Source organism: Corvus cornix, chromosome 7 (assembly GCF_000738735.6).
Source record: "Corvus cornix cornix isolate S_Up_H32 chromosome 7, ASM73873v5, whole genome shotgun sequence".
Classification (NCBI taxonomy): domain Eukaryota; kingdom Metazoa; phylum Chordata; class Aves; order Passeriformes; family Corvidae; genus Corvus; species Corvus cornix.
The window spans coordinates 1405030-1431129 of record NC_046337.1 but is presented as its reverse complement, the minus strand read 5'-3'; the positions used below and the strand labels follow the sequence as shown (position 1 = coordinate 1431129).

The window sequence follows — 26100 nt, the reverse complement described above, 5'->3', positions numbered from 1 at the left end:
TATAACCTTCAGTTAGACTTCTAAACACCATGCCAAGTCTTTTCCTCCTCCTCCAATCTGCAACTGGTTATTCAGACAGAAAACTGACTTCCACGGGCAAAGCACGACAACTACTCCCAAAAAACTACACAATGGGGAAACAGCTCAAGAGCCTCTTCTAAGGAAAAGAAGTGAAATGCATTTAAAATGTTCTTACCAGTGACATCCAGTAAATATCCGTTGGAGCAAAGGCTCTCCAGTCTTCCCTCCTGAGCAGCACTGGGTGAGAGCGAGTGGGTTCAGCAGCTCCCGATGACGTGTGTGGCCCACACGGCCAATGTGGCCCCAGCCCGCTCGAGTTTCATCCCTAAATATACTCGGTGACCCCTGAGGAGGCCACCTGTTCTCAGCAACATCAGGGAAAGGGAGCTGGGCACCTCTGTGCTCCTCAGGAAACCCAGAACACACCAGAGCTTGGCTGGACCTCACCAGGGCTTGGCTGAGATGGAGCCCCAGGCAAACCCAAGGGAGAGCTCCAATGGAAAAAACATTATCAGAGTTGATAATAACATTGAATTTCAACTGATGGAGGCAATTCCATTCCTATAATGTCCCTGAATAACCACCATCCAAATTCAAGAATCTCTGAACTTGAGGACTCCACACTGCAGACTAAATTTTTAGTATAAAGATGTCTTTAATTTCACCCATAAGTACACCTGAAGTGCTTTTTCACCTTGATGCAAAGCAGGTGTCAGTATTTTTGTCACTTTTAAAATGTTCGGTAGCAGAACACGCAGACCCAGGAACATGTGAAAAGTGATGGTTTGCAAGGAGGGAACCCAACAAAGAGCCAACATGCCTGGTGAAGGGAGTCTAAGAAGAGTTGATAAACAGATTAAGGGACAGGGGAGCAATCCTGGTATTTTGGAAGGTCAAGAACGCCGTGATGTATGGAGTAGAACCAGGGTGATGATAACAGATGTGACTTCTGAGGTGATCACTCGACTGACAGAGTTGACTTTGGTTCTTCAGGGAGGTGCATTCAAAAGCCAGTATCAACACTGATCCCTTTTCACATGCTAGATCACATAATTCAATAAATTATTGTCAGGGGTCCTTGAGAGGCACCTTTTTCCTTAACTCTTTCCAGAAGTTCATATTTATATCCAGATGAAATATCGTATCTCATTCACTACTGCCAAGTATTTTATACTCTGCCCAGAGCTGCAGACCCCTCCCTTTCTTCTTTGGGCAAGCCACTTTCAATTACTCTACATTTTGCTTTACTAGGCAGTCCTTCCCCTTTTAATCTGATTTCTGTTTGTTTCAGTTTCTTAACGTCTTTTGAAATTGTCCAGAAATTAACACAGCATGTTGGTGGCGTCTCTCGAGAGCAACCTCAGCGTAACCTGCTGCTCTCTGATCCAGATCCTCTGTGTGTGCATTCCAGAAATAACTCACAGGCTCATTTTCCTCCCAAGTGCTGCTTCTCAGTAGATTAGATGCAAAACGTAACATCTTCATTATCAATAACAAACCTTAATGGAGTCAAGGGCCAACTTTCCTTATTGAACTTGTAATTCATTATTGTCATTTCCAGCTCGATCTTGGAAGTTCCTGCAAACAATTTCTCCCTCAGTGATACTCTGCAAGCCCTGCATTACTAGAACATCATCTTCAGACCATTTTACATTGCTGTTCGATATATCTTATTTAGAAAGACACTAAACAAAGTTAAAATTACACACAAGACACCAGCACCGCTTTTTCTGCTGCTGAAATGCAGCTGTCTTTGGTGTGAAACATGGCACAACTTCAGCAGCACAGGTCAGGGCTGGAAAAAGCATGGAATAACGCATGGAGATTACTGAAGGGGGCTAAGAGCCAAAAGGATTATTGATGAAATGAGAAGTTAGGCTGAACATAAGATTTTTGTTCTGGCATCAGAGTACAAAAAGGGGAGGAGGGTGCTCTTGGGTCTCTTGAGAAAATATTTCAATTCCTGCATTTTGCTGCTTTGCTCCTTCAGCTCCAAATCTCAAGGAACAGCTCTGACAAAACTATTGCCATTGCATGGGCAAGGAGAATCCCGGGATCCCTGAGGCTGGAAAAGCCCTCCCAGCCCATCAAGTCCAAGCTGTGCCCGATGCCCACCTTGTCACCAGCCCAGAGCATTGAGGGCCATGTCCAGGCCTCCCTTGGACACCTCCAGGAATGGGGATTCCAAACCTCCCTGTTCCAAACATGTATGAGGTAAAAGGAATGCCAGTGGTTAATATTAATTCCTTTTTTTTATTGCTTTGTTGTGGAAATTTATGTCTGACTCTGATTTCTGATGGAATATTCATAAAACCATGGAATCATTAAGGCTGTAAAAGACCTCCAAGATCATCAAGCCCAGCTTTTGACTTTGTTGTGAGAATATGAACTTGACTTTCTGGGGGACAAATATTTGAAAAGCATTAACTGTGCCCTAGGTGGAGCCTGGCAGCTCTGACCCAGGTTAACACACCAGGCCAGATTTATCCACGGCACATAAACGAGCACATGGCCAGCAGCTCTGAACGAAAGCCAGAACACTGCAGAAGTACTTGGGCAGAAAAAGATGTTGTTTTGCATTTCAACCACAAAAATTCAAAGCTTAAAATATTTTCTTGTCCTTAACTTATTTAAATATTGAGTTCCATCAGTCCTGCTCATCCAACAGGAGCCACTCAGGGCATGATGGATAAATGTCCTGACATCCCAGGTGCTATATTTAACCTCCTGACGTAACCAATAGAGCACCTGGCCTTAACAAGCATTGTATCATTGGAAAATGACATTTAAATACATATTTGTGCCACATTTGTGTCTATTTTTAAACTACCACCAGTGAGTTCCTTCTCATTCTTCATTCACCATTCCCCACTGCAAGGCTCCTCTGCTCAGCACCTTTTGGTTTAGTGTATGGAAATACTGTGGAGGGCATTTTTACAAAAAAAATATGAAATGAAAGGCTTGGTTAGACAAATGCAAAGGATTGTCTTCAAGTTAAATATACAATTATTCCTCGGATCCCTCCCTTTTTACAGCTTTTTTCTTTTGCATGAAACCAGGCTGGGAGCACAGGCCTTGTCAGGGATCTGGTTTTGGCTTACAAACAAAAAGTTTTTAGGAAAGGATACATGCTCTAACAAGAATTCCACTTTTACTTCAGTGCCACTCATCCTCTTTCTCAAAGTATTAGTAGAAAGTATTAGATCATAACAAATAATAGACTTGGAGGCAGTGAATCAAAGTGCTGTGAGTAGATCACCTGCAGTGTCTTACTTTCAGGTTTATTTTTTGATGCTGATGGGCTGAGTAGCAGCACAAGGTAGTGGCTGTGTGGTGTGTAAACCAACCACTCACTGTGCTGCTGTGACTCAAAAAGACTTTGCTGGAAGAGGAGGAATAAAGGAATATTGGTATGAAACCAAAAATTCACTTCATGCTTCTCAGTGTTCCTGGACAGAGGAGGAACTGTGGCATCACTGATCAAATTGTTTGGGTATAGGTGCAAAGTTTTTAGTATTGAAAGTGTCCCACCAGAACGTTTCAAACACTGAATCAAAAGAAGATTCAAAGGGGCCAAAATATTCCAAACAAACCCAAACTGAAAAGAAGAACAACAATTTGTGAATCTTTTTCGTGACGAGATTTGAGAAAGCAAAGAGAAATCACGTGAACAAATGCACCTCCAGCGGGTTATAGAAACAAAAAATTAGGTTAATATTTAACCCCCCCAACAGTGAAGATATAAAATCAGGGTGTAAAAGATCCTGTATATCGACACAAGATATTCACTGGGGCCATTGGCACAAGGAGAGTTCTCCTCACATGACAGCATCTGTCACAGCCTCCCCTGTTCTTTACTTAGGGCCTTTGAGAATCCTAAAAGAAAATATTTATCAACAAGATGATGTCAAACAGCCTAATTTATCTCCCCTACTAATGTTCCCAAGACAGCCACAAGGTCTTAGACACGGGTGCTCAGCAGAAAGAAGATACAGCAAAGGCAAATCTTCTCAAGAATTCAAAGCCAGCTCTGATTGTATTGATCAGATTTGGGAGCTGATGGGGGAAGCTGAGATACAGCACCCAACTCAACATACTCAGATTTTGGAACAATAATATAAGTTACTATAAACTAGGAAAGGAAGGTGAGGTTCTCCTCAAATCTTTTCTTCTTCTTGCTATTTATAAGACAAATAAACTTTTATATTTTTAGAACAGAGGTACAAGTATCAGCTGTAAATGCCAATGAAAAGCCCTGATGGGCAGCCAGAGTTTCAGCTCTTACCCGACAGTCTCCCACACTTGTCCCTTTGGACAAGTCTCTGCTTCACTACTCTGCAGTAAAATAACACAGTTTTTTTATCTTTTAGAGACAAACTTTTTCATTATTAGCCCCATTTTGCAAATCGTTACAGCAACTACAGCGAGAGATGTTACTGTATAAGCAGATTGATCTATTTAGGATTGTCCCATCCATGGGAGTGCCAAGGCCAGCTTGGACGGGGCTGGGAGCAGCCTGGTTTATTGCACTGCACTGATGGTGCTCTCCCCTTCCCAGGGTGGGTTATTGTTGAGGAAATACAATTCCTTCTTGGTGCTCCCTCTCAGGTGCCTGCACACGGCTGTCCCACCCCAGCACCCAAAGTGCTGCTGCCATGAGGGCACATTCCAGTTTTCTCACAACGTGCCAGTTTAATTTTGCCTTGGATTTTTCAAACCTATTGGTTTCCATATCCTGCATCCTTACCCTGGCTTCTCACTGAACTCCTTGCAGGGAATTTAGAGCAGAGTTGTTGTTTCTTATGGAACTGAGCTGAAACAATTTATTGAGAATCCATAACCCAGGCCAGGTTCATTTCTATCCCAGAGCACACTCAGATCATTTCATAGGTCTTCACATTTCTAACAAAGCTTGGCAGCAGGAAGGTTTCACGTGGCATTGCACAGCCCTGCCAACTTTCCACATCACCCCAACAGCCACCAACAAAGGGATGGATTAGCACAGCTACAACACAGAGGCATTCCCTGCTGTAAATCCTCTGGGATGAAAGGACAGGGCTGAACAGTCCCTTTGAAACCGTGATCAGAGCATCACCTTCATTCTGCAATCGCCTCTGCTGCCTTTTCCAGTTCAACCATTGCCCTGATACTGCTGAAAGATGTTTGTGCCCTGTGTGAGAAAAGGGAAGAAATCCAATATTTACTCCCTAGGCCTCCATGCCTTTTTTTCACCAAGGACATGCTTTCTTCCCAAGAGGGAGCAAACTCTGAATACAAAGGTGTGATTGACGTAAAAATGTGATTGAGTCCTTTGCACCTTTTTTCTCCTTGGGCAAAAGAAGGAAAGTTACTATCAGTCTTCCCCATTCCAAGGATTTTCCAATTAGTGCAGGGTTCATTTGTGGAGCTTCCAGTGAAATGGCATCATGATCCCCACTACCTCTCGATCCCTCTCCCTCCCCTACACTGCACCCTGTTTCCCACAGTCAATGGAAAATCAAATGTGCAATTCATGGGCTGTGACAAGAATTGCCCATAGATCACAGAAGCTGCTGTAGAAGGTTGAGATTTAGATCAAAGCTCAAGAAATCTACTAAAAAAATTCCAGAATAACCAAATCCTCCCCCTGATAGACAATCCATGCACCTTCAGTCTCCTCACCCTGAAGGATGCTGACCAAGCAATGGACCAGAGTCACATGTCCAATGTCACGGCCTTTAGCAAACTGAAACCTGTGTCTGAGACTTGTTTTTTCTTTCAATTTCTCTTTCCCTTTTCTCATTTAAAAGGAACATATTTATATGAAAGGTTAGAACACCTCTGACTATAGAATGAGAGGAGAAAAGGCAACGTGCTTCACATTCCTGACTGGCATTGCTGGAGTGGTATCTCATATCCTGAAATAAAACCTGCAGCAGTCCATAAAATATTAAGACTGCTCGCTGGCCATGGCCAGGAATACTCTGCAGCAGCAGTTCCCAGGGGCAGAATGCTCTGTGAAAGGTCACTAACACAGCACTTAGGTCACCAGCACAACAGCCACCAGGAGTAATTCTTCTCTGCGCTATTATTAACAGCCCTGAGCAGCCACAAGGAATCTGCTGGGCTCCCACTGCTCTGCAGCAGCTCCAGACAATAAAACCTGCTTCATTACTGCATCAATAAAGGGGCATTTAATCACAATAAGGAATGATAACATCACAAATTACCTCCCCTAACTGACTTAGCACTGGGCCATGCTCTCCTAGGAGGCATCCTCAGTGGGGTAACCTGCAGGAGCTCCTGAGCCAGCAGAAACTCCTGCAAACTGAACGGATCCCACTGATGCTCCACCAGTGACATGAATGGGGATCTTACCTGAATAACTCACACCAGGGAAAGCTGGAGCTGGGCTGGGAGAGCTGGGGGTGTCCAGCCTGGAGAAGAGAAGCTGCAGGGAGACCTCAGAGCCCCTTCCAGGGCCTAGAGGGGCTCCAGGAGAGCTGGAGAGGGACTGGGGACAAGGCATGGAGGGACAGGACACAGGGAATGGCTCCCCACTGCCAGAGGGCAGGGCTGGATGGGAGATTGGGAAGGAATTCCTGGCTGGGAGGGTGGGGAGGCCCTGGCACAGGGTGCCCAGAGCAGCTGGGGCTGCCCCTGGATCCCTGGAAGTGTCCAAGGCGAAGCTGGATGGGGCTTAGAGCAGCCTGATTATCTTTAGGCCCCTTCCAACCCAAACCATTCTGGGATTCCACAAGTCTGTGCTTATCTCTAGACCTTTGCTAAGGAGAGCCGTGGTCCTGCCCTCACCTTCACACCAGAAAGGCTGGAGGTGCCCCCCAGTCCCTCCTCAGTCCCACACACCTCTGTGCACAGCCTCACCCAGTCCCACACACAGATCTTTCCACCTTTGTCTCCTTCATCTGTCCACAAGAATCCGGGCTTCTTAATGTACTTTTTCTCTGCAATAAGGGATCAAGAGGGAAGAAAACTTTCTTCATTAAACAGTATTAATTTCCAAGAGCCTGGCAGACTTTCAGCTCATTTCTTTGAGAACCATTCCACAGGAGGCTGAACTCCTGATGACTTCATGGGGCTTTTTATAAAGCGAGATAATGATGGTGGAGGGACAGAAGCAGCTGCACAGTTCCTCTGGCTGTGGCAGAGATGCCCCGAGCACTGCAGCCTTCAGCAAGTCCATCACCCCACGGATGCCAGGAGTGAGATGCTCATGGACACACTGGTTTCCAGGGAAGGAGACAACTCACCTTCCATGTGGCAGCATCTTGTGACAGATCTGGAGCACATCCTCGGTGTCTGCTCATCAGGGCTGCTGAAGGATGGGAGGGTTTAATGCAATAATTCCCTTCACAACCTGAAAATTCAGCGTTGATCTAACACAGGTTACACCACATTGAACCTTTTCAGTGCTGGAGAAGAATATCTTGGCTGAAAAAGCACAGTAAAGATTAAAAACCCCATCTAACTCTTGCAGAAGTGTTGTTAATCCACAGATTTCTGAGCAACAAACATGGGACAAATATTTTTGTGTATTTAATTTTTTTGGCTGTGACACTGCAAATCAAGTAAATCATTTTCAAGTTTGAAAGAAGTTGTTCCTACAATGACACAAGTTCCCTGCTGTTGAAAGCCAGCAAAACCTTCTGTGTAAAAACAACCCATCCCTCCACCGTGGAGAAATACCAGAAAACACAGCAACGGCAAAGTTACTGAAGGAGGAATTTTTAAAAAGCAGAAACAGGATAGAGTAAGGCAAGGCTAAAGATAGACTGTCCTAGGCATGGCAGGAGCCCAGTGAAACAGCACGGAATTGCTGTGCCTGTGATAAAAGCTAAGAGATAAGAGATAACCACTAACTTTAGGGGGTTACTGGTCTGTGAAACAGATCATTAAATTACTCCATCACGTTTATTCGGGCTCAGAGGTGAGTGAGGTTTAGCAGCACACTCAGCTGATGGTTTAGAGGAAGGATGATGGTCTGCAAAAACACAACTGCCACGGGAGAGATGGACAGGGAAAACCCCACAGCAGGGGAGGAACAAGATGAGAAAACAGCCTCAAGCTGTGCCAGGGGAGGGTCAGGCTGGATACTGGGGAAAATTTCTTCATGGAAAGGGCTGTCCAACCCAGGCAGTGGTGGAGTCCCTGGTCCCAGAAGGCTTTAAAAGCCCTGTGGATGTGGCAGGTGGGCACATGGGTCAGTGGTGGCCTTGGCAGTGCTGGGGAACAGTTGGACTCAATGATCTTAGAGGGTTTTTCCAACCCTAATGATTCTGTGATTCCTTGCTCCACATACAGAGTTTTCTCTTGTTTACCTTGTTAACCAGCAGTTCTATGACAACTACTTCCCCAAGCCCCACACAAGTGATTGCGGTACTGCAGCAAAGGAGGGGGGCAGGGGATTTCTTTTGGTGGCTACACAGGCTGAAAGAATTTCATTCCCTTGGATATAGCAAAACTCCCTTAAATAAAACTTTTTCATTTGAAGTATTTGCTAATAAAAAGGAGGATCCTGCCCCCATCTGGCCTCCCTGGAAGGGAGCAGCCTGAGGGGGAACTGGAGCAAGAAATCACAGATTCATAGAGCTTCAAATCCTGCTCTGGAAGGGACTGACAGGGATCACCAAATCCAGCTCCTGGCCCTGCACAGGATACTTCAAGAATCCTTCCCAGCATCTTTGGGAAGTGCTGGCAGGATGGGAACACCGAGTCTCCAGCCACTCTCTGTGCCCAGAAACAGACAGTAATTCCAGCTTTGGATCCAGGTTGGACTGGCAGGGAAGCGGAGATAATTATAACCTTCCTGGAGCAGCTCCAGTCTCGCCATCGCTTGTTTGGGATGCAGATGGGTCCGACTGTGCCGTATCCCAGGAATATCGGCCCTGCCATCTGCCATGGTGTGGGAAGGGACCACAGTGCCCTCGGCAAAGCTGTGCCCACCACCAGGAAATAAAGCAACAATACACTTTGCCTCCCTAAATCGCTGCCACATCACAGATTCCATGTCACTGCCAGGCAGAGACACCTTCTGGCAAAGTGACTCGGCCTCAGAGCTGGGCTCTCTCTTCCACAGGGCTGTGAGGAGGAAAGGGGAGAAAACCCCAATGGTCAAAATCCTGAGGGGCCTCTTGCTTTCCAAAAAGCAGAAATAAGGGTTCATTGTAAATCTCAAATTAGCTGAAGCCCAGATACCCTCCAACACCTTCCCCCTCTCCCTGCTGCAGCCACCCTGTCATTCCTTCACTGGGCTCAGCATGGAACTGTGGTTGCTGCTGCTCCTGGCAGGAAAATCCTGCAAGAATGGGATTTTCCCACCTCACCTCAGTTAAAAGAGACCTAACTTATCAATATGCACTATTTTTGCATTATCCCAACGTTCTCTTAAAAACACCAGGAATTAATGGTCTCAGCACGTGGTGGAAAAATTGTTGTGCCTGGATTCAGGCTGCTCTTGTCCACAGGATGACAAAGAGGGGCCTGTTCCTCCCTGTTTCTATCCTCCCTAAGGAATAGCCCACACTGATGGAGAACTCTGTCAGCACTCCAGGATTTTATCCTGGAGAAAAGGAAGCTCAGGGGGGATCTTATTCTTATCTACAGCTTACCTGAAAGGAGTTTGGAGCCAGGTGGGGCTCAGGATCTGCTCCCAGGGAACAAGGGAGAGTGTAGGAGGAAACAGCCCCAAGCTGTGCCAGGGGAGGCTTAAATCAGATATTAGGGAAAATTTCTTCATGGACAGGGTGGTCCAGCCCTGGCCCAGCTGCCCAGGGCAGTGGTGGAGTCCCCATCCCTGCAGGACAATTCAGACATTGGGATTTCTCAGGAAGATTTGCACATCAAGCAAAGTTCAGGACTTTCCTCCATTCACCAGTTCACTGCAGCACCTTTGGCATCCCAGGCACGCTGGCTCTCCAAGAAATTCCCTGGCCAACTCCATACAGACAGTTTGGTTTATTTGTTGCTTACACAGCTCTGATTTCCACCCCATAACTCAGGTTTTAAAGCCAAACACACAGGTAAGAACACAACATCTGAGGATCCCACAGCACAAGGCTCTTCCTCAGAACTCTTCAACATTTACACTAAATCTTTATTTCTGTACAAAAATTTAGACAATTTTCATTGTTCCTAAAGAAATCTGCGTCTCTTTACATGACCCCACAAATTGCCTACATAGATATATACACACAAATATATATTTGAAGAAGAAAAAAGCCTTCCAGTTCTGAAGAATGAAGGCAAAAACCAAGTCAGAACTGAAAAATTATTGACAAGAATTAACTGTTTATTGTCAATATTGTTGACTATTCTGTAGCTTTGCACCTATTTCATCCCCATATGATAATAAAAACATATTCAGAATAACTCAATGCAGACTGTGCAACAAGAGAGTAGTGACACAACCTGTAATTTAACAAGTGGTAATAGCATCAAGGAAGTATTAATTATTTAATTAATTTAAAATGTATTAATTAAAAAAAACAATGATGAAGGAGAACTCAGCAGTCTTAACTTTTATACACTCGAGAAAAAGAGCCCAAAAGTAACATTTTCTGTTAAAAAGCTTATTTACAGTTCCAGACACCAGGTGTAAAGGCCTAAGGAATGCACAGTTCAGAGGAACCCTGGGCTAAATAATGTGTGATAATGGTGGCTTCTTTTTTTAATCACCTTATATTTAACTGGATTCCAAGGAAAACTAAAAGCCGTTTTCAGCAGTTATATCAAAGTCAAGGAATAACTGAGTTAAGAGGAAAAGGTAGGAAAAGACCTGGCTTTAAGGCAGCTCAGCATTCCTTCACCTGCCACAAATACATCCCAGGAGAATCATGGAATCCCAGACTGGTCTGGGTTGGAAGGAACCTTAAAGATTATTTAATTCCAACCCCCTGCCATGGCAGGGACACTTTTCACTGTCCCAGGCTGCTCCAAGCCCTGTCCAGCCTGGCCTGGGACACTTCCAGGGATCCAGGGGCAACCACAGCAGCAAGACCAGGGAGCAACTGGAGCCAAAGCCCACCCCGCTGGGAAAAGCGTATCCCAAAGGAAACAGCTCCAGCCAGCACAGCTAAAAGAGGAGGTGGAAGGATAAGGAATGTGGAAAGGCATTTTGGCATCTGCTACACCATCCTAACAGGGGGTTTGCTGCAATTCCTTATTCCTCAGAACTCCGAGAACTCCATCCGCCTGTGCGTTACTTAACAGGGAGGTTATTCCATGGGATCACCCCACAGATACAGCTACTGCAGCTGGAAGGGACCCAAGGAGCCCCAGATTCCCACCCAGGCCCAGGGCTGGTGGGGCTGCAGAGCTGAGCAGAACAGCCCTTTACACAACCCTGGGATCACCCAGGTTGGAAAAGCCCTCCAAGGTCACAGAGCCCAACCTGTGCCTTACCCCCCCTTTGGCACGCAGACCAGAGCACTGAATGCCACGTCCAGTCCATGAATACAAAACTGGGAATTTCATCTCCTAACCCAGCTTTGGCTCCATCTCTTTTGCTTTATAAGAAGTTTCCTGTAGCCCCCCAGCACTCCCAGGTACCTGTGTGTGATACGTGGGTATGGAAGAGGGGCACGTCCCTGGAGATCAGCATTTCCTACAGGAAAAGAACATTTCACTGTCATTTTAATTCCCATTCTTGACACCAACCAGTGCAGACTTATCACCAAACTTGCCCCACCCAAACCTCCCCAAGCAAACCCCCATCACTGGCTGGGCAGAACAGCACATTTCACCCCCAAAACACCTAAACAGCCCCAAAAACCAGGTCAGAAATCACGTATTTGCTAGAAACCTTTCACTGCAACTCAGACACAAAGTTTAATGCAAACAGGCACATCTTGACAAGTGCTTTCAACTAAAAATCATAAATACTGGTAGGTTTTAAAGAATTATCAATTCTGACACAATCTGTAAATGCATAAATATGATACAGAGCTCCCCAGCCCCGTTCCAGCTCAAATTTGTGTTTGTTCCACTTCAACAAGAATTAAGAGAACGGAATGAGTTCCCTTCAGCTGCATGAAAACCAGAGTTTAAAAGACAGAAAGTAGCAAAGGCGAAACAATTCAAGGAATGCTCTGATCCAATTTTAGGAAAAAAAGTTGCCTAATAGAGTCCCGGTTTTCCTATCTTATAATAAATAGCTCTATAAAATGTTTTGGCTAAATGACTTTAATACCCATGCCTGAGTGCAGACACAGGAGTGCTCCAGCTGGGAACTGCCAGCCCTCCCAAGGCTTGGCATTAATTGGAAGCCATAATTTTATAACACTCTGGAATGAAATTTTATTGCAGCCTCAGCATTAGCCACGTCCTGGCTGCATTTCTTTGAAAGGAAGATGACAAAGTCTGTAGAGAGAGAAGTACAAAGTCCAAGCGATCAGAGGAAACCGGACCCCGCTCCAGGGATTGCTGCGGACGCACGCGGATGTTCCTCCCCTTTGTAAACAACAGACAGGCAACGCTACAGCCTCGGCAGAGCCATCTCAGTTTGTACCCAAGGAATTGCAGGTGGTGCTGGAGGCTGGAATGGACAGCCAGGCCTTGGCAGGCTCTGAGGCCAGCGCGGTCGATGCCGCGGCAGCTCCGGAGAGCCGAGCCCGGCTCGGAGCGGCTCCTCCAGGCCGAGCGCTGCGGCCGCTCCGGGAGCTGAGGGCGCTGAAACGTCCCCGGCCACGCGAGGCGGACACAGCGACACTGGGGCTGCTCCCGTTCCTCTGTCACACACTCCAGCCCCGCACCTCGTTACCCACACAGGCGCTCGGCCCCCACCCCAGGCTGAGCTGGTTTGTTAATTTTTAACCTCTCCACAGAATCCAGCTTTTCTTGGTCCCTCCCCGGTGTTCCCTGCAGGAAGTATTTAGACAAGGAGAACACTGAGCTCAACATGTCCAAGGGAGGATTCCCAGCCTTCCAGGTAAAGCAGCATTTTCTGGCTTCATCCAGTCTCAGCCGAGTTTTGTACATTTACAAATAGGAAAAGCTTAAAAACCCCACCTGGCTCTGTCCTTACTCACCCAAAATCTGGCTTAAAAGGTTCAGGGAGGTAAAGTGACTCCACTGTGGATAAAGCTACAATATAAAAATTCACTGGTAAGGCCCTCTTAAGGCAAGGAGAGAATTCCTGCTCATGATTCTCACATATGAAGAGATACAGCATCATCCCCCTATAATGCATCATTTTGGGCCATTTAATGTATTCACTGCAACATTATAGTCAAGCCACATCTGGATTTATAACCAGGTCACATCTGGACTTACCACACGCGTGCAAAGACGTTTTCCTTCCTCGGTGCCACTCTTGGTGCCACTGATCATTCCTGCCCAGGGATGCAGCACTCCAAGGCTGCTCAGCACATTCATCTCAATTAGCTGAAAACAACTTTTCAGACCCAATTAGTCTGACAGTGACAAACTTCATGTTCCACCAGCCAGTGAGGAAGGAACAGCTGCCACCAGGAGCTTTCCAAGGCCAAGGATTCCTGAACTGAGTTATTTAAACACAGTCCCTTGACAGGAATCCCAGCCAACCACCCTGACACAAGGACAAATTCAGTATTTCCTGTCCCAAAGCAACCTGGGTGGTGCCTTATAAATGGAAAAGTGCTTGGAATGGCAGGGGTAGGAGAACTGTAACAAATTTATCACAAATCCTGTTAAAACCCGGGTGTAGGGAGGGGAAAACCCACTCATTTCCACGCACTGAGAGGCTTTTATAGATATCTATCTCTATTTTAAGGGAATGGGAATTGTAGCATGGGGAATAAAGCTGATTATGGAATGAGTTTTAGGCACTTGAGCTGCAGAGATGTGGAAGGTGCCTGTCAGGTGCATTTACCATTCACACCTACACCACACTCAGCAGCGCAGCCACTCAGCCTCTCTAAAAGAAAAAAATATTAAAAAATGAAGCTGTTCATATTCTCCAAGTTTATTTCCCACCTCTCCTCACAATTAAAGACCTGTATCATTCCCAGATGCCAGAGGCAGCATATTCCAGAGATGAACTACCAAACTGATGATCTGCTAAACCAAAAGAAACATTTGAAGTATCAGATTATTGATATATGACCTTTTTTTTTGCTACTAAAATGCCATTTTGCAGCACAACTTCAATAACCATTTTGAAGGCCCCTCCCTTTTCCTAAGAATGAATTTCATGGAGAACAAAGGCAAACCTTGAGCTTCAGCTGGAAGCCAAGGCAGCAGAACCCCGAGGCTGAAACAACAGCATCACACACCAAGGTCATGGCTCAGGGTAAAACAATCCCTGCCCAACAATCCCCAAGTGGAAGCAGCACTGATGCAAAGTTCCCTGGCTTTTCTATGGACAGAGCTGGGAGAAAAATGGGAATTGCCCTACAGGGAAAAGAAAAAAAGCTGTCAACAAGGAGCACTTCCACAAAACACAAAGGGGTCGAGAGATCAAAAGTTTGGCTGCTCTTCTCAGTGACTAAATTTAAAACATTTCTAAGTTCACACACGTGCACTTCAAAGCACCATCACAGCAACCATGACCAGGTGAGAGTCTGGAACTGATCACAGCAACCATGACCAGGTGAGAGTCTGGAATCCATCACTCTGAAATCAATCACAGCAACTATTCCAGGTGAGTCTGGAATTGTCACCTCTGATGACAAACCCCACCATCCCCACAGACTCAAAAATCAGCATTTAAAACCCAAAAGCCCTGGACAACACCACAACGTGTCAGGAAACATCAGCCACCACTGAATTCTGGTTACACTTGCCCTCAAAACCATAAAATACACAGAAAGCTCACAGTCACCCACGACATGTTTGCAGTCAGGCTAACACTGGGTTGTTCACTGACCAACACATAGAAAACAATTGAATTTTTGCATTATAAACCCCTCAAGGTACAGAAAATCCTGTTTGACAGCCAGTCCTGAGGTGTGCAGTCACTCCCAGGCCCTGCTGGGCCCTGTGGCCACTGGGGAAACCAAGACAAGGTGAACCTCAGAGGCCACGGCAAGGGGAAGTGGCATGGGGAGGGAAAGAGTAAAACCAACTTAACTCATGTGTAAACACAGAGTATCTGCTTGCAACACAGCCCATACGTGCAGCAGCCACCACACCTGCATCATCTGACAGAGAACTCCTACAAATGTATGGCCAAGCAGCAGAAATCCCAGCACTGCTCCACCATGAACAGCAACAACTCCTTTTCTTACCAACCAAGCCCCAGCTCACCCAGCCTGTGTGGATTCAGCCCAGGGAAGACATAAGACTCAAAAACCAAACACTTGGGTTTAGAAGCAAGTCTGCTTTTTCTTTTTTTGTTTTTTTAGACTAGAAAATGTACAATTCCATTTCATATGCAAGTGTGCACAGAGCTCGTTGCTTGTAGATACTGTCAGAGAAACTGAGAGAGTCTTTGCATTAAATTGTTAATTCTTCAAACATTGATACATTTTGCAATACACCAGTTAAATACCAAGATCTATGTGCATGCACTAGAGATAAATGCATGTACACCTTAATGTTTAACAAAGACAGCAGATCCCCCAGCCAGGGAGCATTGGAGATACCAAAAATAGATTAAAAAGTTAAATTCTTTACCTGCCTTTGTTAAATACAGACTTTGAGACTGCCTCCCCTCCTTTCCCCGGGATTCTTGTCCTCCCAGGGAGGCAGGCGGGTGGGAAGGCAGGAGCTGACCAGATTATCCCAGAACCAAAGAGAAGCACCTTAGGAAGTTCAAACTAAGCTTTAAAATGTCTTTTAAATGCTTTTTCCATCCTTACCAGACACAGGGACTGAGAAAGGGAAGAACATTCTCAGCAGTTTTGTTTGATTTTGCTGAACTCCCAATGCATCTCCTACAGAAGAGCCTGACACTTCGAACCATCCCACTGCAATCCCAACTGCCTGGATCCTCTGAAGTGGGAATTCTCATCCCCTTCTGCCTGGGACAGCCATCCCAGCAGGTGCTGCAGCAGGGAAAGGTGATCCTAGTGTTCTCACACTGCTTGGGGACCATGCAAGGGAGTTCTGCTTTCAAGAAGTTCTGCCCTGGAACTCGTGTGGGTCACTTGGAGCTTTTCAAGTAGTGTCATCTGGTTTGTCCCCATCCAGCCCCCTCCACTGCATATTGATATATCTGCACATTTTAATATCTGCACATTTTATGAAGCAAAGGGAGTTTTTCCTCTGAAAAACGCTTCATTAGAGTCTGACTTGTCCGATTCCAGTGGGACTTTCATACTTTTGTGCCTCTTTTTTGGTTAAGAAAAAAAAAGATACTTTTCCCTTTTTGACAGCTAAAGGTACTTCTGCCAGACTTGAATCAACCAGCACAGCAGAGAAGGAGAGCAGAGGGCAGGACCTGCAGCATCACCTAACTCAATGATGACCACAATAAAAAGAGGAAAATCCATTGCATTTGAAACTGTTTGGCAAATTTGTAACATTTGCCAACACTGGAATTCCAAGCTCAATCCGTGTGCCCCAATCCATTCCAGCCTCCTCCCTAATGAAAAAATCATGTGGAAAAACAAGCAATGGGCTGAAGAGAGAGTTTGTTTATCAGGTGTTGGAGACCCAATGTGTGATTGACGTTACAGCTGTATGGACACAGAGGGACAGGACTGGTGACACGGGGACGTGGCCGTGTCACAGAGCAGTACTACTGCCAACATACTGATGCAGCTTTACACTGGTCTGAGCAGATTGCAATTAACCTAGGACTGAGGTATAAATATACACAAATATGTACAGTACACATACAGGAAAAGAGTTTTGCATTTGTAACATTAGCAACCTTGAAAATACTGGAGAGTCGATACCTACGCCGGTGATTCGCTCGCTGGAATAATGAAGCCAACAACTTCCACTAGAGAGGGCTACAACGGGATAATAAAATTCTGAATTAAAAGCTCCTTCCTCGTGCTTCATCCTCCCCACGCCCAAGGCCGGACTGTTCCGAGGGGCAGCTTGAAAAGAAGATTGGTCACAGCTTTGAACGCATCCTCCGAGGAACCCGAACCAAACCGGAGCCCAAAGTGCACCTTTGCTCTCGTGCCTGCTCCCAATTCCTGTCCGTGTGTGTGTGTGTGTGTGCAGCTATGTAGAAAATACAGTTGCAATCAGTTCAGTATAAATACATCCACCCCACCATTCTGCCACTGGTACAGCTCTGCTGAAGCAATGTCTGTGCAAAGAGGTCATTAAAAATCATCTGATCTTCAGCCGGGACATCATCCACTCCAGGCCTTGGCACAGTCTGGGAACACAAAAGAGAATGTTTAGGGAATGCAGGCACTTCTCAGGGTAACTCCAAAGGTAACTTCACAGCATTGATTGAAATTCTTCCCAAGAACTCTAAATCGTTTCTGGAAACTCTTCACTCCCTGCACGGCACTTCCTAGCTCATCTGTGGTGAGAGAATTCAATCCCAGCTCTTCAACACATGAAGTTCTCTCTAATTAGGATTATTCTTAATAAACCAGAACAGGTTTCAGTTTGCCCCCACTCCACCCTCATTAAGCCTAAATCATTCCAAGTTTCATCTCTGTGAGGTGACCCTGTGGATTTGACATAAAAGTTGTGTTTCAGATCATGCTGATCCTAAATCAGTGTGTTCTGAGGCCAAAGATCTTGTAAGTGTCAAGATTTTTAAGTGGTGAGGCCCTGGCACAGGGTGCCCAGAGCAGCTGTGGCTGCCCCTGGATCCCTGGAAGTGTCCAAGGCCAGGCTGGACAGGGCTTGGAACAACCTGGGATAGTGGGAGGTGTCCCTGCCATGGCATGGATGGGATGATTTTAAGGTCTTTTCCAACCCAAACCCTTCTGGGATTCTGTCACTATTATGAACAGGGGAAGAATGTGTGTTAAACCCAAATTATCACAATAAAACCCCCAGAGTAATTCCAGATTCCCCTCCTGTGGACACAAGTCCCTCTTACCCCTCTCCAGTGAGAGCACAGCAGGCCTGAATGTGCCACTGGTGATCCTTAATCGAAGTCAGCTTCAGGAACTGGGAGATTTCAGCTACTGTCATGCACTCCTTCACATCCTGCTTGTTAGCAAAGATCAGCAATCCTGCTTTTTTCAAGTCCTAGGGAGAAAGAAGAGCAGATAATGACAAAGCATCCCCTGGAGGCAAACGATGGGATACCAAAGCAGAGAACCCAGAGCCCCAGCCAACAATCCTCCAGAACAAAGTGCTGCAGGCTGACAGGAACTGCAGGAAATCCTCTGATCCAGCACACCAAACGGCCAATTTTTGCCATGGATGAGAAGTTAAAAACCCAGGACCATGTTTTGCTGTGCTCCACGAGGATCAGAGCCCTGTGTACCCATGTCCCTGAGCAGCACTGACAATTTGGGAACAGTGACTCCAGGGAGAAGCTTATTTTACCTCAAATTCCTTGGAATTACATCAGGGCAGGGGTATATTATTGAAAACCTTTCCCTTAGAAAGCAAAAAGGTGTTTCCGGGAAGCCAAGCCAGCTCAGGCACTGAACTGCCTGATCAGGCACATTCGTGTTTACAAGCAGCAAAATTAATTCCCAAATAATCGACTGCTCCAGAAAATAGCTGGAACTGAGCTGGACAACTCAATTTTGCCTTAACAGAAACTCAATGGAACCGGTTAGGAGAAAGAAAAGACTTTCAAGGAGCAAAGAAAAGCTATTTTAAATCAATATTTGACTTTCATTGCTGCTCTCTCCCAACGTCACAGCCAGGTCTGGAGAGGGAGCCTGGGAACATCCTGCCGGCCAACAATGGGCACATTCACTGCAAGGGGCTCCCAAATCGGCTCCGTTCTGCCTGCAATTCCAGACCTTCCCTGTGGCAAAATCAGCTCGTTAACACCTTCGTCTTCCTTTAGAGATTCCAAAACAGAAGATGCAGGTTTCGTTCAGTGGCTGCAACAGCCTGAAGAGTCCAGCTCTGAAATCCTAATCCTGGACAGCAGCGCCAGTCCCCCCATGCCACATTTAACACTCCACAGCCTGACCTGCTCTTTAAGAATTTACTTTATTAAACACAATTTAAGTTAAACATTAAAAAAAACAAACAAATAAAAAAACCAAACCAACCAACCAAACAAGCAAAAAAAAACCACCCACGAAAAAGAATTAAAACTTGAAAGATCCTATGCAAAGCCCTTGGTTTTCCTCAAAGGAAATCCATAGGCAGGCTCTGCCCATCCTACAGTCTCCCAAACTGTGGCTATAGGTTAAATATAGCTGTAATATTTTGGGCTATAATGCCATCGTTTTTATGCACATTTTTTTATTCAGATACTTAAATTTGGAAGCTCAGCGTCAGCTCACACACCCTGATCCAGTTTGCATTCAGGTCATGCCACAGGTGCTGCCTGGCTTTTACATCAGCCCAGCTCAGGTTTAGACCTGACCCAGGGCTCAGGTTTAAAGGGGGTCTTTACAATTTAGCCATTTCAACTCTGGAATTCCAAATACCCACAGAGCAGTGGCTGCTCCAGCCATGGGCTGAAGTTCCTTCAGTTTTAGAGCTGGGTGCTCCAACACACATTATTGAGGTTGTAAAACACAAAACCTCAGGCAACCATAAAGATATCAAAAATAATTAATGAGCTATTGCAGGAAACCACGGGGTTTTAAAGGCTCTAATTCAGATATTAACATGGATTGAAGCACAAAACCCACAGATGTCACTGACAGGTCCCAACTGCTGTTTCACTGGAGCACTCTGATAAGCTACTTCTGTAATTTAGTATTAATCAACAGCTTTACTGGGAGTTTCACAGAAGACAGTGCAGCAGGGACAAGGTAGTTCAGGGTGTAAATCTGCCTCCCTTAGCATGTATCAGCCAGATAATTAAAACAAATATTCAATAAATATTAAAGACACAGGGTGCACTCACCTCATGTGCTAACATTTTATACAGCTCTTCTTTAGTCACAGAAATTCTCTCTCTGTCTGTGCTGTCCACCACAATTATCACAAACTGCAAAAAGGGAGAGTTATTAGGCAGAGAAACTCCTGCTGGTCCCACTCCCACCCCATTACCCAGCTGGATTATCAAACGCCATCCCTGCCCCAAACCCTCCCCCCAGCCCCAGTGTGACATCCCATAGGCCTGGGGTTATTCGCAGCTTGTGCTGCGGTTTGGGTACAAAGGCAGCTCTGACTCAACTCTTGACTTTCTGTTCTCCATTTTTCAGGGAAAAATTCACATCGAAAGCAAGGAAATTCTCTGTAATCCCAGATCTGGTTTTGTTCTTTGCTTGGTATAACTGAGGCACCACACAGATTCCTCAAATAATTTGTTGCAGCCCTAAAAACAAAGTGCAAAGTGTCTTTGTCTAGTTCAAGAAATAACATGCAAATAGGTATTTGCAAGGGATTAAAAAAGCCCTGAAGCTCCAAACTCCCAGAACACACTCCCAGCTTCATTTAGGCTGGAGAAGACCTTTAAGGGATCCCAGCACCTTGTAGGGGTGAACTGGAGAACAAAGGTAATTACTGCACAAATTGTATTTACCCATAAAGAACATAAATACAACTTATATAATATAAATAAAATAATTGCATTTAAACTGTATTTGATAAGACACAGGAAACCTTGATTTAAAGCATTATTTTTATCAAGCTGTTGCTTGATAAAATTTACTTTTTTTTTAATATACATATGTCTGTGTGTGTGCTGCAACTTCACCTCTAAAGAGTTCTGAAAACTCTTGGGGGTGTTTAAGTTGGTGATGACTGGAGCTTGTCAAACAGAGCTGCCAAAGTTTTGGATGAAAACTTTGGGGCTGTCCTTACTCCTGAGGGGTCAGACAGGTCTTGGAGGACCCACTGTGAAGAGAGCGACCATGGAGACAACAAGGGGGGTCTGCAATTCCCAGATGAGCAGAGTCAGAAAGCCCAGCCCCAAACCCCTGCCCAGCAGTTTTCCAAGGCACCTCACCTCGGTGTTGGTGTAGTAGGTGTTCCAGGAGGAGCGCAGGGACTCCTGGCCCCCGATGTCCCACATCAGGAAGCGCGTGTTGTTCACCACGATCTCCTCCACGTTGCTCCCGATGGTGGGAGAGGTGTGAACCACCTCGTTCATGGAGCTGCACAGGGAACAGGGACAGGGACAGTCACCCACAATGACCCATGAGACTACACCTGGTGGGTATTCCCAGTGGGAGAGCCTCAGCAAACGCTCCCTGTGCAGCAGAGACAAGGTTTGATGGTGGAAGGTGCAGAAACGTAAATAAAAACAGCAATAAGAAGGACTCCGTGAACTATATCATAATCAAATTATGGAGCTAAGAGAGCACTCGTGAACAAACTGTGTTATAATTAATTAAATCATGAAGCTGAGAGAATTCTCACTTCAGAAGCTGTTGGGAGCACTCGGCTCTTCTCTCTCCAGGCCCATTTTGGCTCACATGGGACAGAGCTGCTGTTTTGCATCAAGAATGTGGTTAAGCCACAAGATTTCCGAAGTTTCAGGAAAACAACTCATCCTCCAGCTCCACTAGAAACACTTCACCCACTCCACCCTGCTGTTCTCCTTCCAGGGCAGGCCACTAAAACCAGATTTTCTTCACAATGCTTTATGTCCAACCTCCTCCTCCCCTCAGCACAGACCAATACACAACTTTTTGCAGACAAATGCAGCCATTAAGTATTTCAAACAGATTGTTTACAGATACTGAGTGTGACTTTGTCTCTAAGACTACCAGTTTCACATCAAACAACCAAATGTGTGCTCTGGATTCTCCTGAAGTTCAGACTATTTAAACTCTACTGTAACAGGCAAAAAAAATTAAACAGTAGCTCCAAGGCAAACCAACTGTGTTCAAAAGAACTTAATTATTTTTTCTTCTGATCACCTTGATACAGTTTTCATTTTGTATGAACTTTTTTGAAGTTCCAGCAGAGCTTTTAGTTACAGTGACAGCAATTTGAGACTCATAATGGTGCTGGAATATTTCCTGAAGAGGACACAGAGAGGAGATAAAAGGATGGTGCAGCGTTCTGAAAAGCAATCCCAGGCCAGTGCAGGGAGAGCTGAGTATGAGAATGGGAGAAAAGGAAGTGCCTGGAAGAGGAAAAATGGGATATGCAAAGACGGGGTAGGGTCGAGGAGGAGTCAAGCAGGAGAACAAGAAGAGAGCTGGGAAAGTCCTGTGGAGTTAAACTGGGTACAAAGAAAAAGGAGACATACAGAGATCTGTATGAGAGTGAAAATGAAACACTGAAACGGCAGAAATAAGGGGAAGAACTGCGAGACATTCGTGGAGGAAGTGGATTAAAAAGCACCAAGGACAGCCCTTGCCTGCAGCAGTTCCCAGTTAAGAAATACCCTTCGTTCTGTTTGCGCTTTTAACATCTCTCACTCCCTCTAAAAATCACCATCAGCTTCATCCTTTCACTCTCCCCGCAGCAAGGCAGGGCACGAGCAGCTGGAAATGTTTTGGAAAGGCAAAGCAGGCTGGAATGTGACAAACCCCAACCACTTCCAGACAGCCAATTTTAAATGTGGGATTGGAGCAGCACGGCCACAGCATTTAACAGGAATTATTTCTGACTCAGGAACACTCCTCAGTGCCACGGCACTGCACGTGGGAAAAGGCCAATCTGTCCCAAACACAAACAGACCTTGAGCTGCCTGTGCCACCCAGCAGCTTCTGAGCCTGTGGACAGATTGGTACCCTCTTATCAAACTGCAGCTGAGGAACTGAGATATGAAGCTCACTCAGGCTCCATGTAAACCAGGAGCAAGGTTAACGCAAGGCAAACACAAATCAATGCTGCTGTTGAAGGCAGAATGTGCAGGACAGCATGGAGATGTTGGCCTGGGTTCATGCTGGGACCAGCCTCCCTCCTTCATCCCGTTTCACAAATGACACCAAATTACTCTCAGCACTGGGGACACAAGGCATGGCAGGCAGAGGCGCTTTGCCACTCACAGAATGATTTGTCTGCTGTTTAAATCTGTGGCGTGGATCAGTTTTGCAACGGTGTCCCGTGGCCAACACTCACTACAATCATATTTTATGGGGCTGGCAACGAGCCGAGGCCATGACACCAAGGGAGGCTGGGAGTGCGTGGTAACAGCAGGTGATGTGATCCAAAACCCGCTGAACAAAACCTCATTTATCCACCAGGCACAGCACAGCCCTTTCCAAACTCCAGCCACCTGCTGCCACCTGGAAAGCTCTGAGTAAAACCACCCAGGGACACGTAACACACCTGGGAATGCCCCGAACGTCCCCGCAGGTCCTACTTACAATTGGTACAGAATGGTCGTTTTCCCTGCATTGTCCAGGCCCACAATGATCACTTTGTGCTCTGCAATGAAAACAACACTGGTAAGTCACAGCTCACTCTGCTGTCGTGACAGCAGCTGGGTCTGGATCAAGCTTAGTGCCACGTCTGCCGCTGGTTTCCTGAGCCAACAGTGCCCAGCGCCAGGTGCCATGGCCACGTCTGCTCGTGGGCCAGCCCGGAAAGTTTGGGTGGGCAGGTGCTGCTCTGAGCAGGGGAGGGACTGGCAATTTATCCCCCTCCACAGGAACCATTCCTGAGAGATTTCAGGAGGATGTTTTCCATCTCTCACTGCCAATGTCATGCTGGGATCCTCTCCCAAGCTTCTGCAGGGTTTTGCAGCCTGTATCAAACTCCATCCCCTCAACCACAACAGCTCTCAACTCCACGAGGTAAATGTTCACTTTCCCCTTACCCAGGCAAGACCTCGATGTCTTTGCAAAGAGCAGTTAAAACCCCAACCAGGCTGGTTTGCAGTGTGATCCCTGTGCCCCCAGTGCCCTCCTTTCCCCCTGGGGAACAGATGTACTCTCCAACATTTCACAGGACACATTCACCCCGTTTGGTCTTGGACAAGTCACCAGGTGCTCCACAACCCTCCTCTGACATTTTGGAGCTCGATGCCCCAAACAATTCTTGTTTCCCTTCAGCACCTCCTCTCCTGTGCATCACAAAAGCAACTGGGAACTCTACGGCTGGTGGTGTCAAGCACATCCAAATTTATGATTTCCAGTTGGGGTGAGCACAGCCAGCTCTCAGCTCTGTTACACAACTTCCACTTGCACAACCAAGCAGGATCAGTCAAGCAAAAGCTTGGTGAGAAGGGGTTTTCTCCCCTCCTTCCTTGTGTTCCTCAAGGGCAAAAAAACCCATTATTAACATGCCCAAGCTTCAGACACTGAGATCAATTCCTGCCAGCAAAGTTGATCTATCCCAGAGGAGAGGGCAGGGACAGGGGTCAGGTAAGGGGGGGTTTCTTGGGTTTGATTTTATCAATATTGTGTGGTTTTGCAGAGTTGTCTTTCATGCCATCCAATACAAATTCCAGCTTTAATAACTTTGCATAACTGCACAATATTGTAAAAGTGTCTGCTTACCTGACCCCACATAACTAGGAACTTTTGTTTCAGGTGGGATGCTGCCAGCATAGTGCATTTTAGGAAATCAGTTGGAACAGAAGGTCTGAGGTGGGGCTGGATGCTACAAGACAAAAATATTTTGTTGTATTTGCACTAAGCATTAACGGGGACATAACTGGGACATTCAATGAGCAGGTGTGAGAGTACTGAGGTTCACTCAAAATCAAATTCCAAGGACTTTAAAAACATGAAAAGAGTATCAGCAGGTGTTTTGTAGTTAAAGTTACAACTCTCATGAACACCTTGCTGTAAAGAGAAAAAAATCCCAGAATCCCGGAATGGTTTGGGTTGCAAAGGAAATTAAGGATCATCCAGTGCCACCCCCCTGCCATGGGCAGGAACACCTTCCACAGTCCCAGGCTGCTCCGAGCCCCGTCCAACCTGGCCTGGGACACTTCCAGGGATCCAGGGGCAGCCACAACTGAAGCTATAAATAACATTTACTCCATGAACGAGCCAGATATCGAGGTTGGACACTTAAATGCACACTCTACGAACCGCAAGATGAACCCACCCGCCACGCCGCGCCACGGCCGCGTTCTTGTGGCACACGTTAATAATTTAACAGGCGGCTGTCAGGAAATGAGCATTCCAATAACTGAGAGAAGGGGGGGAAAAAAAGGTTAAAGCCCCGATTTCCAGGAGCCCGTGCGGCCGCCCCGGAGCGGGTCTGAGTCCCTCCCGGATCGCCCCCCGGGCCTCACCCTGGTGGTTGAAGAGCCTCCATATCCTGGTGAAGAGGATCCCCATCCTCGGCCGGGCGCTCCGGGCCTCGCCGGCCGCGGCTCTGCGGGGCCGCGGGCGCTCAGGGCCCGGCGCAGCGCCCCGAGTGCCGGCTGGGGCCGCGCCGGGGCCGCTGCCGCTCGGACATCGCCGCGGGCTCGGGATGGGGCTCGGGATGGGGGTCAGGAGCGGCACCGGGGCGGCAGCGCCGGCAGCAGCAGCGGCGGGAGCGGGAGCGGCGCCCGCGGCCGCCTCACGGACGGGCCGGGCCGGGCCGGGCGCGCTGCGCTGACGCGCGGGGGCGGCACCGCGGCCGCCATTACACGGCACCGCCTCAGCGCGCCCGGGCCCCGCAGAGCCCGGAGGCACCGCGGCTCTGGGTATGAGGGAGCCTAAAGCCCATCCCCGCCCGCCCCCCTGCCACGGGCACCTTCCGCTTCGCAGCTTCTCCCGGCAGCCGTGCCAGGGCCTCACCGCCCTCACAGCAAGGGATTTCTCTCCAATACTGTCTCTAAATCACCCTCTCCCTTCAGATTAAAACTGTTCGACCTTGTCGTGTTCCTTCATCCCTTGTTCACAGTCCCTCTCCAGCTCTCCTGGAGCCGCTTTAGGTCCTGGAAGGGGCTCTAAGTCTCCCCAGCGCCTTCTCCAGGTGAACATCCCCTGCTCTCCCAGCCTGGCTCCAGTTTATGAAGAAACTCTGTTCACTTTGCCCTACTAAAACTTGGTGCTCTGGGGAAAACTCGGGAATAACGTGGGTGAAGTTGCTCCCCAGTAGCTGAGTATGAGTTTGCATAAGGGCACTTTTTGCACTAGAATGGGCTCTAAGGTCTGCCCAGAGCCTTCTCTGCTCCAAGACAAATTTCTCTGTCCAAACCCACCACTGAGTTTAAATCCTCAGGGACTTGAAAATCCCAGGCAATAATTAGGT

The 26100-nt window shown here is 46.8% G+C and overlaps 2 protein-coding genes across 3 annotated transcripts in view; both read right to left on the bottom strand.

Annotated features, from left to right (window-relative positions):
* The window catches only part of NEB (nebulin), a 104837-nt gene extending 99363 nt beyond the window's left edge, over positions 1-5474 (bottom strand). The window contains 1 exon segment of the mRNA XM_039554683.1: positions 197-5474. The gene's annotated coding sequence lies outside the window, so the exon portion shown is untranslated.
* A 4486-nt stretch (positions 5475-9960) lies between these two features.
* Positions 9961-25399, bottom strand: ARL5A (ADP ribosylation factor like GTPase 5A). Of its 2 annotated transcripts, none has more exons than XM_039555027.1 (6): positions 25151-25399; positions 23271-23331; positions 20954-21101; positions 19907-19990; positions 17957-18108; positions 9961-17275 (listed from the first exon to the last, which is right to left on the bottom strand). In XM_039555027.1, the coding sequence occupies exons 1-6, from the start codon at positions 25194-25196 to the stop codon at positions 17227-17229; spliced, it is 540 nt and encodes a 179-aa protein (XP_039410961.1). In that variant the 5' UTR covers positions 25197-25399; the 3' UTR covers positions 9961-17226. The 2 variants fall into 2 exon arrangements, with proteins under 2 accessions (XP_039410961.1, XP_010405500.2); XM_010407198.4 differs by lacking the exon at positions 25151-25399 and adding an exon at positions 24405-24507.
* Between the last annotated feature and the right edge of the window lie 701 nt (positions 25400-26100).

Bases quoted from the DNA above. Each gene is read 5' to 3' on its own strand.
- ARL5A (XM_010407198.4), bottom strand. From the start codon at position 24,462: ATGCACTATGCTGGCAGCATCCCACCTGAAACAAAAGTTCCTAGTTAT. The intron at 23,332-24,404 runs GTAAGCAGACAC...TTTTCATTGCAG, and splicing joins TCCTAGTTATGTGGGGTCAG to AGCACAAAGTGATCATTGTG. The intron at 21,102-23,270 runs GTAAGTAGGACC...TTCCCTGTGCAG, and splicing joins ACGACCATTCTGTACCAATT to CTCCATGAACGAGGTGGTTC.